Source organism: Denticeps clupeoides, chromosome 7 (genome assembly GCF_900700375.1).
Source record: "Denticeps clupeoides chromosome 7, fDenClu1.1, whole genome shotgun sequence".
Lineage (NCBI taxonomy): Eukaryota > Metazoa > Chordata > Actinopteri > Clupeiformes > Denticipitidae > Denticeps > Denticeps clupeoides.
In genome coordinates, this window is record NC_041713.1 from 13,256,648 (window position 1) to 13,268,749 (window position 12,102).

Sequence of the window (12,102 nt, forward strand, 5' to 3'; positions counted from 1 at the left end):
GCCCAAGGGTGATGGTTAAAAGCAGAGGACACATTTCGTTGTGGCACCGTGTGCTGTTCTGTAGTGCTTTACAAAGACAATCACACAAAAATCAAATGGGTGAGTACACATAAAAAAGCAAGGAAAACACACTCAGTTTTTTTTTTTTTTTTAAATAATTTTATTAGGTAATTTCTTTAATTCCGATGCTTTTCACACATATAAACATGAAGATGCACGATAGGAAAAATGCAAGACACATATATGGATGGAAGTGGAGGGAACCAATATTTTTGATTTGCTAACTCACGTCAACTTTGAGGTCTGACCATTCAAAACAGTCTCTCTGAAATAAACACAATAAATATTGTTAGGGCTTTAACGTTAAAACCAAAAATAAAATGTGACCATTTGTACGCTTAACAAATTTTCCAGACATTTAAAGGACTGGTGAGGGCGCCAAAGTCTCTTAAAGCCATTTTTCTAAAGTTTTCTGATTGATAAACGGTGGGTTCTACTTGAACATCACACTTCCTAAACATAAAAACAAGACTTTTTTTTTTTTAAAAGATCACTTTATGATGGAATTCTGCCACACCAGGAAAATCTGGACAGCTGCTTTCGCAGATATTTCCACCTCATCAAGACTATTTTGTGCTCAATTTCTCAAGACGGTCTGACCGACTAGTCAAAATGAAGGCTTATGAACTGTCTGACAAATCTTTGCTGGGGGACCCAAACACATTTTTCATCAATTTGCAGTGCCCTACAAGAGAACTGGTGAGTCCTGATGCTACATGCTGGAATGAAAAAAAAGTATTTTTGGGTAAGGCATAGTTCCTGTCAGACCCAGAACTAGTATGTGAGTTTTACTGAAAAAAAAAAGGTTCCACTACCAATACATAGCTGTACAATGTGTTAAAATGTTCTGCAATCATATTTTTGCATATTGAAAAATTAAATAATTTACATATGTTTATATACAAACGCTGTCTGTCAAGAGGCTGGACCACAACCAGACTACTGAACGATGGGTGACACCGGCCTGACATGCAAAAAAGTGACTCAATATCAATGAAATATATTAAGAGAAATCGTTTCAAACATCTTAGTGTTTTTTTTATACCTCTAATATCATTATGCATATATAAAACTTTTGATAGATTAAAATCTGAATGAATCAGAGATTTCCTACAAAAAGAGCAAACAAAACCGAGTGAGGAGTTAATCATGAGAGGGCAGGCAACAACGGACCACGCATTATCAGAGTACACAGAATGCACAGATATGATACATCTTCATGTTGGCAGGAGGCTCCCAGTTTCAGTCACTATGGATCCATCGAGTCCACCCCGGCATTAACAGGACTCTAGCAAAAGGAAGAACTTCTGTTCTGATAATATGAAAAACAAAACACAATGAGAAAATATAAAACTCAATGAAAAATCTGGCAGTGCAGCCTTTTTTCCAGAACTCTAAATGTGAGAAGACCCCCCCCCCGCCAAGTTGTGGCATAAATGTCGCTGAACATGTGCAGAGATGAGTCACTTCATGGATGCCACACTACACACAACTCACATTCTGATCAGCAGTATGACAAGCCAAAGGGGTTTTAATTCAAAGCTGGAAGGAAAGAAACTATAAGCTGCCCCAGCGGCTGACCTGACAGAAGGTAGATCCATCCATCCCTCATCACATTGTTCTGCTGTACTCAATCCCACTTTTGGAGGAAATGCCCGACCAGGGGAGGAAGCTGCGGAGAAGGCTCTGTGCTTGCCGGTATATCCTCTGTGGGATGGAACATGGGCTCAGACTGGCCAGAGCCGAGCCTATGTGCTGAATATAGTCAGTAGAGACACATGTTAAGGTAGAGAAGCATCACAAATTTGTTTTTTAACCAGTGACAAAGGCAGCCAAAATATAAAATGATATATATGCATAATTGGCAATTATGATAGAAAATAAGCTCATTGACCCAAACTGGCCACTACACAGCATGGCAGAAAAAGTGTAAGGATATAAGATCGTCCACGGTGGATGTCCGCCATTGATGTACAGCACATAAGTGAAGCCGTCCTTTAATACTCCCCTTATAGAATAATAATATGGCAAGTAGTGGTGCTGTTTAAAGTCTCTATTCTCATAGAAGTGAATAGCAGTATTGTTGGTGGTTAGCACGTGTAAATAAATGGCCTTGCAATGATCCTGGGCGGTGGTGGAGATGTGCTCCTTCAGACTGTCCAGCAACAGAGAACCTGGAAAAATCAAACTTGTGCATTAATATAAATATTAGGCTGCATTCATATACATATAATAACGTAGTCGTACAGTATAAGCACATACTAATATGTATGTTCATTATAAAATTCAAGCTTAAATGTATTAAAATATAGGCTTTGTTGCGTCATTTCTATGCCATCTCACCTATTCCATGTTTTCGGAATTCCTTTACAACTCCCAAACTCAGGATGTACGCAACCTGAGTATCAACAGGAAAGCTAGATGCCAGAATGTCTCCATCCTGTAAATATGCAACAGTGTCAGAAAAATTAAAACTGCTTCAATCATGAACACACACACACACACACACATATATATATATATATATATATATACACACACACACACACACACACACACACACACATTATAACAATGCATTCAGGCATTTTATTTCCAGAACAGGCACTGTAAATAAAACAGAAAAGAACCTAGCTGATTTTCACAAGTCATTTCTTCTTTAAGAAACACCATATGCTGTTTCGTTATTTGCAACACTTCAGAGCTAATGTGTCTTCAGCCAATGTGTCGCAGATTCACTGCAGAGGAACTTGTATCGTATGTGCTGACGTGTCAAGATTCTAAACTGCCTGCAGTGACGATCCCTCTGCAGCGCAGTCAGTCAATTACAGGAAAGAGTAATTAATCATTAAAAATAAAAATGAAGCATGCAGCACCAGCTCCACTAAAACCGCAATGCAAGAGTAACAGGTTCCCATCTATTCCTCTTTTACGCTCTCATATTCGTGGGTTTACTCATACAACCTCAATGGGCACTGAAATACTGACATTAAATGGCGCCCAACCAACATTCAGTGCATTTAACGAAGAAGCAATTGTACCTCTTTGTGGACTTTTGTTCGTGACTTGATTTCAGCCACAATCATCCCCACAATGCCACTTTTGAAGGTGGCGGCCAGGGAGAAGAACTTCTTGTTTGAGGTTATGTCGTGATACCATGAGTCTGGGTACCTGGAAGCACAGAGTCAGAGAGCAGGGTCACTCCGGCCCTGACGCCCAGGGGGGAGAGGCGAGCAGCAGAACTCACTCGATGGGGAACCAGTCGCCACAAAGCACTTTCACGCTGTCTATGTCATCCTGGCAGAGAAGACGCAGCTGGATTTCACTGAGAGCCGTGGGGGGCACCACGTCTGTCATTCACGCCTGTAACGACCAACAGAGAACGAAACGGGATAAGACGGCATGGACTGCATCGGACTAAATTTGCTCGACACCGTCGTGCAGCGACCGCTGGAGATGCCCGATCGGATGAATAAGTAACACGGGGCGGAGTTAATCTGATGGCCCACACGCCGGCAAACGCCGTATTACTGCACCACCGTGCACCACGATCGGGAGAATGACGCGACCGCCATCTCGCCGCTAGCTAGACGGGCCGGGAGTCGCTGCGGAACCCGCCTTGTTCTGCGTTTGGGTGACGGGAATGCTGGCGACGGTCCTTCCTCTCGCGGGCGCCGGCGGTGCTCAGATCAGCGGCTGCATTGTCGTGGATCGCGGCCTCAATCTGGAGCTCAGGCATGCAAAAGCAGACTCCCGCAGCTTCCGCGAATGCATTTGCTAGCAACAGTAAACTTCCGGCTTGGAGCTCTTGCCGGAAGTCGGCCTCGTTCTGGGTAAAAGTTTCGATTCAGGCGGGGACTTCCGTCGCTAAATGGCGCTCTTACTACGTCCGCACACGGCCTGCGTGGGTTCGTGTCAGAATTTATTACTGAGTTAAGTACTGTGCGACGTTTGTAGAATTTCGGGAACGTAACTTCACTACACTACAACAAAAACACTACATAGGACGGAACTCTTAAAACAATCCAGCAGTTTCAATCACTTCTGGACTCAATTTTGCACACATTTTCACTTTACTTTCACTTTACACATTTGCACACCTTCACCCTTCCTTTTACACATATTTAAAACACATGTTTAAAAAATATTACATATGTAATATTTTGTTATGTTTGCAATATTTGCATATTGGTTCCACTTGAAAATGTGCAACATTGAGGTCTAAAGAGGGTCGCAAACACATTCCACTGCATATCATACCGTGTATGACTTTGTATGTGACAAATAAAATTTGAATTTAACATAACACCTCTACAGACATATCTCAAATTAGTGGATTTTTTCAATAATTCATGCCTGTGTGGCAGGAGGAAACCGGAGAACCCAGAGGAAACCAGTGCCAGAAAAAGGGGAAAAGCATGCAAACTCCACATAGACTCAAACTCACAACCCTGGAGGCCTGTCACACCGCCGTGCGGCCTGGAACGTGGCACAGGCAGTTAATGCAATACTGGTACAACAAAAGAGTTGTACTGGGAAAACAATGCATGGTCAGTACAACATAAACTCAAGCACACTAATATTGTTACTAAGTCTAAAAATGTTACATAAAACTTATGTGAACATAAGATCATAAGAAATGACTGAATTTGTTTTTTAATGTCAAACGTTCAAGCCATTTTTTCGATATCCAACCTTATCATGGCACCTGTTAGTTTCTCATGGCTAAAATAACAGAGAAACAGACCTAGGATCCAAAAACAATTCCGAACTGTTTGACTTGTGAGCGCCCTGACCCCATATCTTTCGGGATATGCAGAATGAGGCCAGCCAGGTTTTATTTGCGCACCTGCATCCAACATATTCCAACTACCTGCCGCGTACCTGCAGCTTAAATAAAACCTGCTCCTTCTTGCTCTGAGGTGAGATCTGAGGTGACGAACTAAAGAGCATTTTAGGACAGACTGCATGCTGACAGCAGTGAGAAGGACTCGGCAGAAGAGCAGGTAGTTCTTCCACCAGTCAGAAAACATAGAAAACTAGCGGTTCTTGCTGCTACTATATCACTACAGTGTGAATAATTTTTTTAATTAATCTTTTGCACAACAGTGGTCACGTAATTTGCAATGTGCAGTCTGTATTTGACTTTTTACAATGATTTTTGTATTATTTGGTGATTTTTAGAATGAAGGATGCAATTGCAATCATGCTGTTACTGGCTTGCATGGAGCTCAGTGACTCTCTGCTCCTTAGTGCATTCAACATCAGATCATTTGGTGACAAAAAAGCCTCAAACTCCACCTTAATGGATATCATCTCAGAAGTGAGTCCGGGAAGAACATCCTGTGATGAACATTTTGTGCCAAGCTTTTTTGTGCGAAGATTTATTCTGTTTTTGTTGTTGTTTTTTTTCCGCTTTTTTGTAGGTTGTGCATCGGTATGACATAATCTTGATTCAGGAAGTGAGAGACAGTGACCTAACTGCCACCCAAAAACTGATGCAACATGTGAACAAGTATGCAATCATGCGGCAGGATAGTGAAATCAGTCTGATAGATGTTACCAAAGATATGCAACTTATTATTATAATTTTTTTTTTTAGGGCTCCATCCCCTCATGTGTATGATTACATTGTGAGCGAGCAACTGGGAAGCAACAGCTATAAGGAGAGATACCTCTTTCTGTACAGGTAAGAAGATGTACATTCCATTTTGGATGTAGAATGAAAAGTAATGTGACGATGGCAATATTTTTTTTGGAAAGGACTGAGAGTGTGTCTGTGATCAAAAGCTTCACGTATGACGATGGGTGTGAGTCATGTGGTACAGACACTTTCAGCAGGGAGCCATTCGTAGTCATGTTTTCGTCCAGGCTTTCAGGTATAGTGTTGATGTTTTTCAATGTAAAATGAATCTCAGAACAAAAATCATAAATTAAAGCCAGAATGCAATTTTGCATAAAATATCTTGTGCTTTTTTTGGGTTTTAGCTGTGAAAAACTTTGCCCTCGTCCCTCAACACACATCACCAGAACTGGCTGTGAAGGAAGTCAATGCCCTGTATGATGTTGCAGCATATACAAGAGATCTGTGGAAGACTAATGTACAGTAACAAACACCCTCGTATGATTAGAATTCATCAATTGGTGATTGTAAAACACAATAAATAATTAGCGTTCCAACACTTTTGTAGGCCAAATAATCTCTTCCAATCAAATGTTCTATGACACCTCAGTGCATTTTAATAGCCATTGATTTAATTATTTTTATCAGGATATCATACTACTGGGTGACTTCAATGCTGGCTGTGACTACATCCTTGACTCCGAATGGCAACAGATCAGACTCTTCACTGACAAGAGCTACCATTGGTTGATCACCGATGATGCAGACACCACCGTGACTCACACAAAATGCCCATATGACCGGTGATGAAATTTTTAATGGCTATGATGGTGTAAATCAAAGGGCTTTAAATGATGGGAAATGTTTCCTGTCCACACAGGATTGTGGCTACTGCTGATATGATGAGCGGTATTGCACCCAACTCGGCAAAGGTCTTTGAATTTGAATCAGCACTAGGGCTCAGCCAAGAGATGGTAAGGGTTTTTTTTTTTTTGGGCTTATGACATAATATTGAATTCTAGGATCAACATATAATGACCAATTCAAACATGTACTTAACATACTCAAGAATTAGATTTAAAAATTGCAATCACCTGTACTGCAAGACACCATATATATATTAATGGAAACATAACCCCTGTATTGCATTCTTACCAATACATTGTGTTTTCCAGGCTTTAGCTGTCAGTGATCACTTCCCTGTTGAAGTAAAACTCCTATGAACCTCTGTACCGGACTTTCAATTTTCAATGAATAAACAAACTCATAGCCAGTTATTTTCTACTGTAGTTCTTTCAGAAACTGCAATATGTTCCACAATAGAGGTACTGGGAGAACTTATGCATTTATATTAGAGGTAATGCTTCCTTGAGACCAAACACATTCGAACACTAGTAAGAAGTGACACCATACATGCAAGTGCTGGTGGTAACACTGGCTCACCACAGTCATTTATATACAAAGGTCTTTCATTTAATAGCTGCCTTGTTCAAAAACTTGACACGTCTGACTTCAAAAACACTTATTATATAGGCAGGTTTACACAGCATTAGCCAGGCCTGAAATCTAGGCCTTCCTCTTCTTCAGCATAGCCAGGTACATCCCCAAGGACTTCTGGATTGAATCTTTGGTGATGAATTTGACAAAGTAGTTAACATCAGTCTCTCTGTTGGAGGAAAGCTTGTCTATCGTCTGCTTCCTCATCATTGACTTTGTAATTTGACGAGAATGGTCTGAAAAATGAAAAAACACAAACACCACATTATGCCTTGCATTTAAATCTGATCTAGATTTTACAAGAACAAAACACTCAAATTACTCTACAAAGGGCTGACAAATGATTTTATCAGGTTTTAGACACAACCAACCTGGAATAGACAGCCATTTAGCCATGGCCTCGGTGGCTGTGGTGAGGACCTTCTCTTCAGGGACCAACTCGTCCACCAGGCCAGCCTTTAGAGCATCAGATGTACTGTAGAGTAAACCAAGCTGCAGGGCTTTCTCAGTCTCTCTGTTGCCTATGGTATTATTCATGGTGTCCATAAACCTGGAACACAATCCAGCGCAATCAGTTTGTATACACAGGACGAAAAATCGGATTTGATCTAAAGCATCGGTTTCTCACCAGAAGGGCGCAACAATGCCAAGCAGTGTTTCATTCAGGCCAATGCTGTAGCGAGGATTGTCAGCCATGATTCTGTAGTCACATGACAAAGCCATCAGACAGCCTCCAGCGGGACTCGAACCCTGTCCATTACATTTGCCACACACAACAGAAAATGTGCAGCTAGTCAAGTAAGAAATGCATTTGTACATTATACATGGACCAGCCTTTAATCCCACTCACATTTATAGCTGCAATTGTCACCATGTTGGAGCCATACAGTTTCAGCCACATTTCTTGAACAGCCCTCCAGAACACAGCAGCATGTTCTGGGCCTTTACCATACATCTCAGTGATGTCCAAGCCAGCTGAGAAGATCTTAGGCAGTCCCTGTATGACACCACATCACACCTATTAAAGTTGCTACCTGGTTATAAGTACTCTTTAGCACAGAAGAATGCCCATCAGAACAAAATTGTCTTCGGTCACTTGCCGAAGTCAAAATCACCCCCCTGCAGCTCTTATCAAGCTCCAGCTTCTCCATGCTGATGGCGAACTCAGTCAGGAAGTCCAGACTCATACTGTTCACAGGGGGACCTTGAAACGTCATCACTGCCACACCTGCATAGACACAGAAGGGTCTCGGTCACGGTACAGTCAGACACTTAACAGTGACATTGTTCACACATGTTAGTAGATTATATAAATGCACGAAAAGAAATTTGAGTTGCCATTGAGAGCTTTCAGTTCGTAGAAACAACAGTATGAAGAGCACACCTTCATTACAGAAACGTATTTACCTGTGCTGCTGTCCAGGTCCACTTTAATTTTGGATGTAGTTGAGGAGTTTCTGTGGTTGAGTTGGTGATATGGCAAAGCACAAGCTCTCCCATTTCTGGTACAGACAGAAAGCGAGGACAACAACCCTGCAAATGATTGCGTTAATTAGTTAAGTGTAAAAAAATATGTTGTCAGTGGACATTGTTCATGACAGAATTTCATTATTAAGGAAATCTCGGGGTGTTTACATGGGATCAATCAGATTGTGTTTGTTGGCTGATCAAATATTAACCGCCTACTGTAATAAAAGAGGACATGACCTTTCACCCAATTTGCCGACCAGGTACGCGGACCTGCGACGATGAAGATGGGACACAAACGCGTGGACGCGAAGTGAAGCTTCAGCATGCAATGCGGAAAAACAAGCGCTTATGGATGGCGCGGAAACAACATGTGACACTTACCCGAGGTGAACTTTGCAGAACGCCGGAGCAGAGACGCCATTTCGGTCAGAGGTGCAGACGAGCTTCCGCTCTGAGGGCTGGGGGGCGTGGCAGCGACGTCGACGCCAAACGCCGATTGGACACTTATCATGCAGTCACATCTAGAGGGCGGGGCAACCGATCCAGGATCGGATGGAGGCAGGAATTGTGATTTGGTGTCATTTGTTGGTGTCACACGCTGAAGACGAATAGAATTTAGATGTACGAGACAGTTGTCACTTCAAAAATAACAAAAGTCTGTTGTTTGTGTTTATAAAGCCATTAAAATTAGGTGGCCAGTGGTGCCAATGGCAGTGGTGGCCTAGCGGTTAAGGAAGCAGCCCTGAAATCAGAAGGTTTCCGAATCCCAAGCTGCCAAGGTGCCACTGAGCAAAGCACCGTCCCCCCACACTGCTCCCCAGGCGCCTTTCATGGCTGCACTCTGCTCACTAAGGGTGATGGTTAAAAGCAGAGGACACATTTATCTGCAGTGTGCTGCAATCATTTTACTTAAAGCCACAGTGATCAATATAAATAGTAACACATAATTGTGTATCCCTCCACAGTAGTGTTATATTTGGCAGAATCCTTGATATGTACTTATTATGCACTTGACTATAAAGGTTTTATACTTCAACTTGAACTTATGATAATATAACATTCAAGTGGATTTCTAGAATGTGTAATAAACAAAAATGTCCAGCAAAACAACAGAAACAAGATCTTTTTATGCATTTGTATTATTTATTTAGAGCCTTATTTACAATCAGTGTTTCTTTGAAAAACAAAACAATAAACTAATTCCAGACAACACTGGTAACAAGTGATACCATGAATCCATTTACGGTGGTAACACTGGTTCATTGCTTTTTTTACAGGCATTTACATCCATGGTCTTTTTGTCAGGGCCTGGTTCAACACACCAACAAAGGTGTGGACTTTATACCTCTTCCTCCAGCAACAGTTAGGTAAGTTTACAACTGAAGATACCTTACAAGCCCTAGCCCTAGACTTCTAGGCCTTCTTCTTCTTCAACTTAGCCAGGTACGTTCCCAAGGACTTCTGGATGGAATCTTTGGTGACAAAGTTGGCAAAATTGTTAATATCAGTCTCTCTGTTGGACAAAAACTTGTCTATGGTTTGCTTTCTCATCATGGACTTCGTAATCTGACGGGAATGGTCTGTAAAAAAATGGAAAAGTGTAAAGAATTAATATGTATCAGATGCTTTGCATTTAAATGTGGCCAGAAAAAGGTGTAAATATGTATGCTATAGGCCTGTGACCTGTCAGAATGTGACTGGATCAGCCAGGCCACCAATAACAGGTAAATAAATCTCTCGTCATCCATATATAAAAATTAAAAACAAAAAAATTAAGCCTGTAAAGTCCTTTTTTTAAAAGTCCAGTAGAAAGAACTGATAAAAGAGATCTCGTTTTTATCTAAGTTTGCCCGAAATGCCCCCAACATCATCATTACAGAGATACATTAGACTAAAGGTAAAACTGGAACTGCTGAGACAAGAACATCATGATCATGCATCATGACAGACTCTTAAATATTCTAACCTGGAATGGAAAACCATTTAGCCATGGTCTCAGTAGCAGTGGAGAGAACCTTCTCCTCAGGGACCAGTTTATCCACAAGGCCAATCTTTAGTGCATCAGGTGCACTGTACAGCTGAGCCAGCTGCAGGGATTTCTCTGTTTGTCTGTGGCCTAAAGTCTGAACCATGTTGTCCTTCAACCTGGAACACAACCCAATTTATCCAAAATATCAGAATTCCACAATCAACAATTCCACAATGAATCCTTCCTCACCAGAAAGGAGCAACAATGCCAACTTGTGCTTCGTTAAGGCCGATGACATAGCGAGGATTGTCAGCCATGATCCTGTAGTCACTTGACAAGGCTAGCAGACAGCCTCCAGCAGGACTTGAACCCTGATGGAAAAAAATAAAATGAATAAAAAGCTTACAAAGGGCAAGACATTCTGTTCTATTTCAATATCCTTAAATGCCACTCACATTTACTGCTGCAATTGTCACCATGTTGGATGAATACAGTTTGAACCACATCTCCTGCACAGCCCTCCAGAAGACAGTGGCATGTTCTGGACCTTTGCCATACATCTCCATGATATCCAGACCTGCTGAGAAGACCTTTGGCACCGCCTGCATCGCACCGTATTAGATCCATCATCCAGACAGCATATAAAAATTTTGCTTATTGTTACAGCGACTGAAGTTCTCGCTACACTTTTGATGCAGGGACCACAGTCACCTTGGAAGGGAGGTCATAGGGACACTTACTGACGTCAGAATAAGCCCCCTACAATTCTTGTCAAGTTCCAGCTTCTCCATGCTGATGGCAAAGTCAGTGAGGAAGTCCATGCACATACTGTTGACCGGGGGACCCTGAAGAGTCATCACCGCCACACCTGCAATGACAGTATCGCATCATGCTTGCACAGATGCCCGTTCACAGAACACAGAACGTGAACAGTTATTACCAGTGCTGCTGTCCAGATCCACTCTGATTTTGGACGAAGTTGAGGAGTTCCTGTGCCTGAAGGCATGGCACGGAAAAGCACAAGCGGTCCCGTTTCTGGCACAAGCAGCAAGCGACGACGAGATCCCTGTGAATTAGTCGCGCGTTGATGCCGTTAGCGGTCACGCAGCGTTCTTCGAGCAAACCGCGAACATTTCGGCACGTTTGCACTCTGAAGATCAGGCAGGTCTCAACGAATAAAAAGCGACGTGACCTTTAACCCAATTTACCTGACCGCACAGCGTGGGTCTTAAAATAGACACAGTTGTCACATTAAGCAGCAAAATCGCCCATATGCAAAAATGGCATTTGTGAGCCTCGCGGAATCGGTTTGACGTGCACACTGGACACGTACCCGAGGTGAACTTTGCGGAATGCCTGAGCACGGACGCCATCTCGGTCAGCGGCGGGGACAAGATTCCGCTCCGGAGCGCGGGGAGGCGGGCAGCAACGCTAAGAGCGAGCGCCGATTGGCCGATAAACAGACACGCCCACCAAGTGGGCG

General features: G+C 42.3%; 4 protein-coding genes across 8 annotated transcripts; 1 reads left to right on the forward strand and 3 right to left on the reverse strand.

The window, feature by feature from the left end:
- Positions 1 to 146: 146 nt before the first annotated feature.
- naa60 (N-alpha-acetyltransferase 60, NatF catalytic subunit) lies at positions 147 to 3,882 on the reverse strand. 2 transcript variants are annotated; one of them, XM_028985426.1, is made up of 7 exons: positions 3,679 to 3,882; positions 3,308 to 3,423; positions 3,102 to 3,231; positions 2,404 to 2,500; positions 2,000 to 2,234; positions 1,642 to 1,828; positions 147 to 1,367 (listed from the first exon to the last, which is right to left on the reverse strand). In XM_028985426.1, exons 2-6 carry the CDS (start codon positions 3,415 to 3,417, stop codon positions 1,672 to 1,674), a joined length of 729 nt encoding a protein of 242 aa, XP_028841259.1. In that variant the 5' UTR covers positions 3,418 to 3,423; positions 3,679 to 3,882; the 3' UTR covers positions 147 to 1,367; positions 1,642 to 1,671. The 2 variants fall into 2 exon arrangements, with proteins under 2 accessions (XP_028841259.1, XP_028841258.1); XM_028985425.1 differs by having other exon boundaries at positions 147 to 1,372; positions 3,679 to 3,881.
- On the forward strand, positions 3,232 to 6,921 carry dnase1 (deoxyribonuclease I). Of its 3 annotated transcripts, XM_028985423.1 has the most exons (10): positions 4,497 to 4,610; positions 4,983 to 5,066; positions 5,245 to 5,383; positions 5,487 to 5,575; positions 5,663 to 5,749; positions 5,824 to 5,939; positions 6,049 to 6,161; positions 6,332 to 6,486; positions 6,564 to 6,657; positions 6,859 to 6,921. In XM_028985423.1, the coding sequence occupies exons 2-10, from the start codon at positions 5,029 to 5,031 to the stop codon at positions 6,904 to 6,906; spliced, it is 879 nt and encodes a 292-aa protein (XP_028841256.1). In that variant the 5' UTR covers positions 4,497 to 4,610; positions 4,983 to 5,028; the 3' UTR covers positions 6,907 to 6,921. The 3 variants fall into 3 exon arrangements, with proteins under 3 accessions (XP_028841254.1, XP_028841256.1, XP_028841257.1); XM_028985424.1 differs by lacking the exon at positions 4,983 to 5,066; XM_028985421.1 differs by lacking the exons at positions 4,983 to 5,066; positions 5,245 to 5,383 and having other exon boundaries at positions 3,232 to 4,610.
- Positions 6,922 to 7,006: 85 nt separating this feature from the next.
- Positions 7,007 to 11,962, reverse strand: LOC114793534 (enoyl-CoA delta isomerase 1, mitochondrial-like). Of its 2 annotated transcripts, none has more exons than XM_028985420.1 (7): positions 11,953 to 11,962; positions 8,588 to 8,713; positions 8,281 to 8,408; positions 8,031 to 8,177; positions 7,809 to 7,930; positions 7,552 to 7,730; positions 7,007 to 7,416 (listed from the first exon to the last, which is right to left on the reverse strand). In XM_028985420.1, the coding sequence occupies exons 3-7, from the start codon at positions 8,395 to 8,397 to the stop codon at positions 7,250 to 7,252; spliced, it is 732 nt and encodes a 243-aa protein (XP_028841253.1). In that variant the 5' UTR covers positions 8,398 to 8,408; positions 8,588 to 8,713; positions 11,953 to 11,962; the 3' UTR covers positions 7,007 to 7,249. The 2 variants fall into 2 exon arrangements, with proteins under 2 accessions (XP_028841253.1, XP_028841252.1); XM_028985419.1 differs by lacking the exon at positions 11,953 to 11,962 and adding an exon at positions 9,032 to 9,113.
- LOC114793533 (enoyl-CoA delta isomerase 1, mitochondrial-like) lies at positions 9,772 to 12,072 on the reverse strand. Its single transcript, XM_028985418.1, has 7 exons — positions 11,953 to 12,072; positions 11,560 to 11,685; positions 11,360 to 11,487; positions 11,075 to 11,221; positions 10,869 to 10,990; positions 10,617 to 10,795; positions 9,772 to 10,230 (listed from the first exon to the last, which is right to left on the reverse strand). Exons 1-7 carry the CDS (start codon positions 11,990 to 11,992, stop codon positions 10,064 to 10,066), a joined length of 909 nt encoding a protein of 302 aa, XP_028841251.1. The 5' UTR covers positions 11,993 to 12,072; the 3' UTR covers positions 9,772 to 10,063.
- Between the last annotated feature and the right edge of the window lie 30 nt (positions 12,073 to 12,102).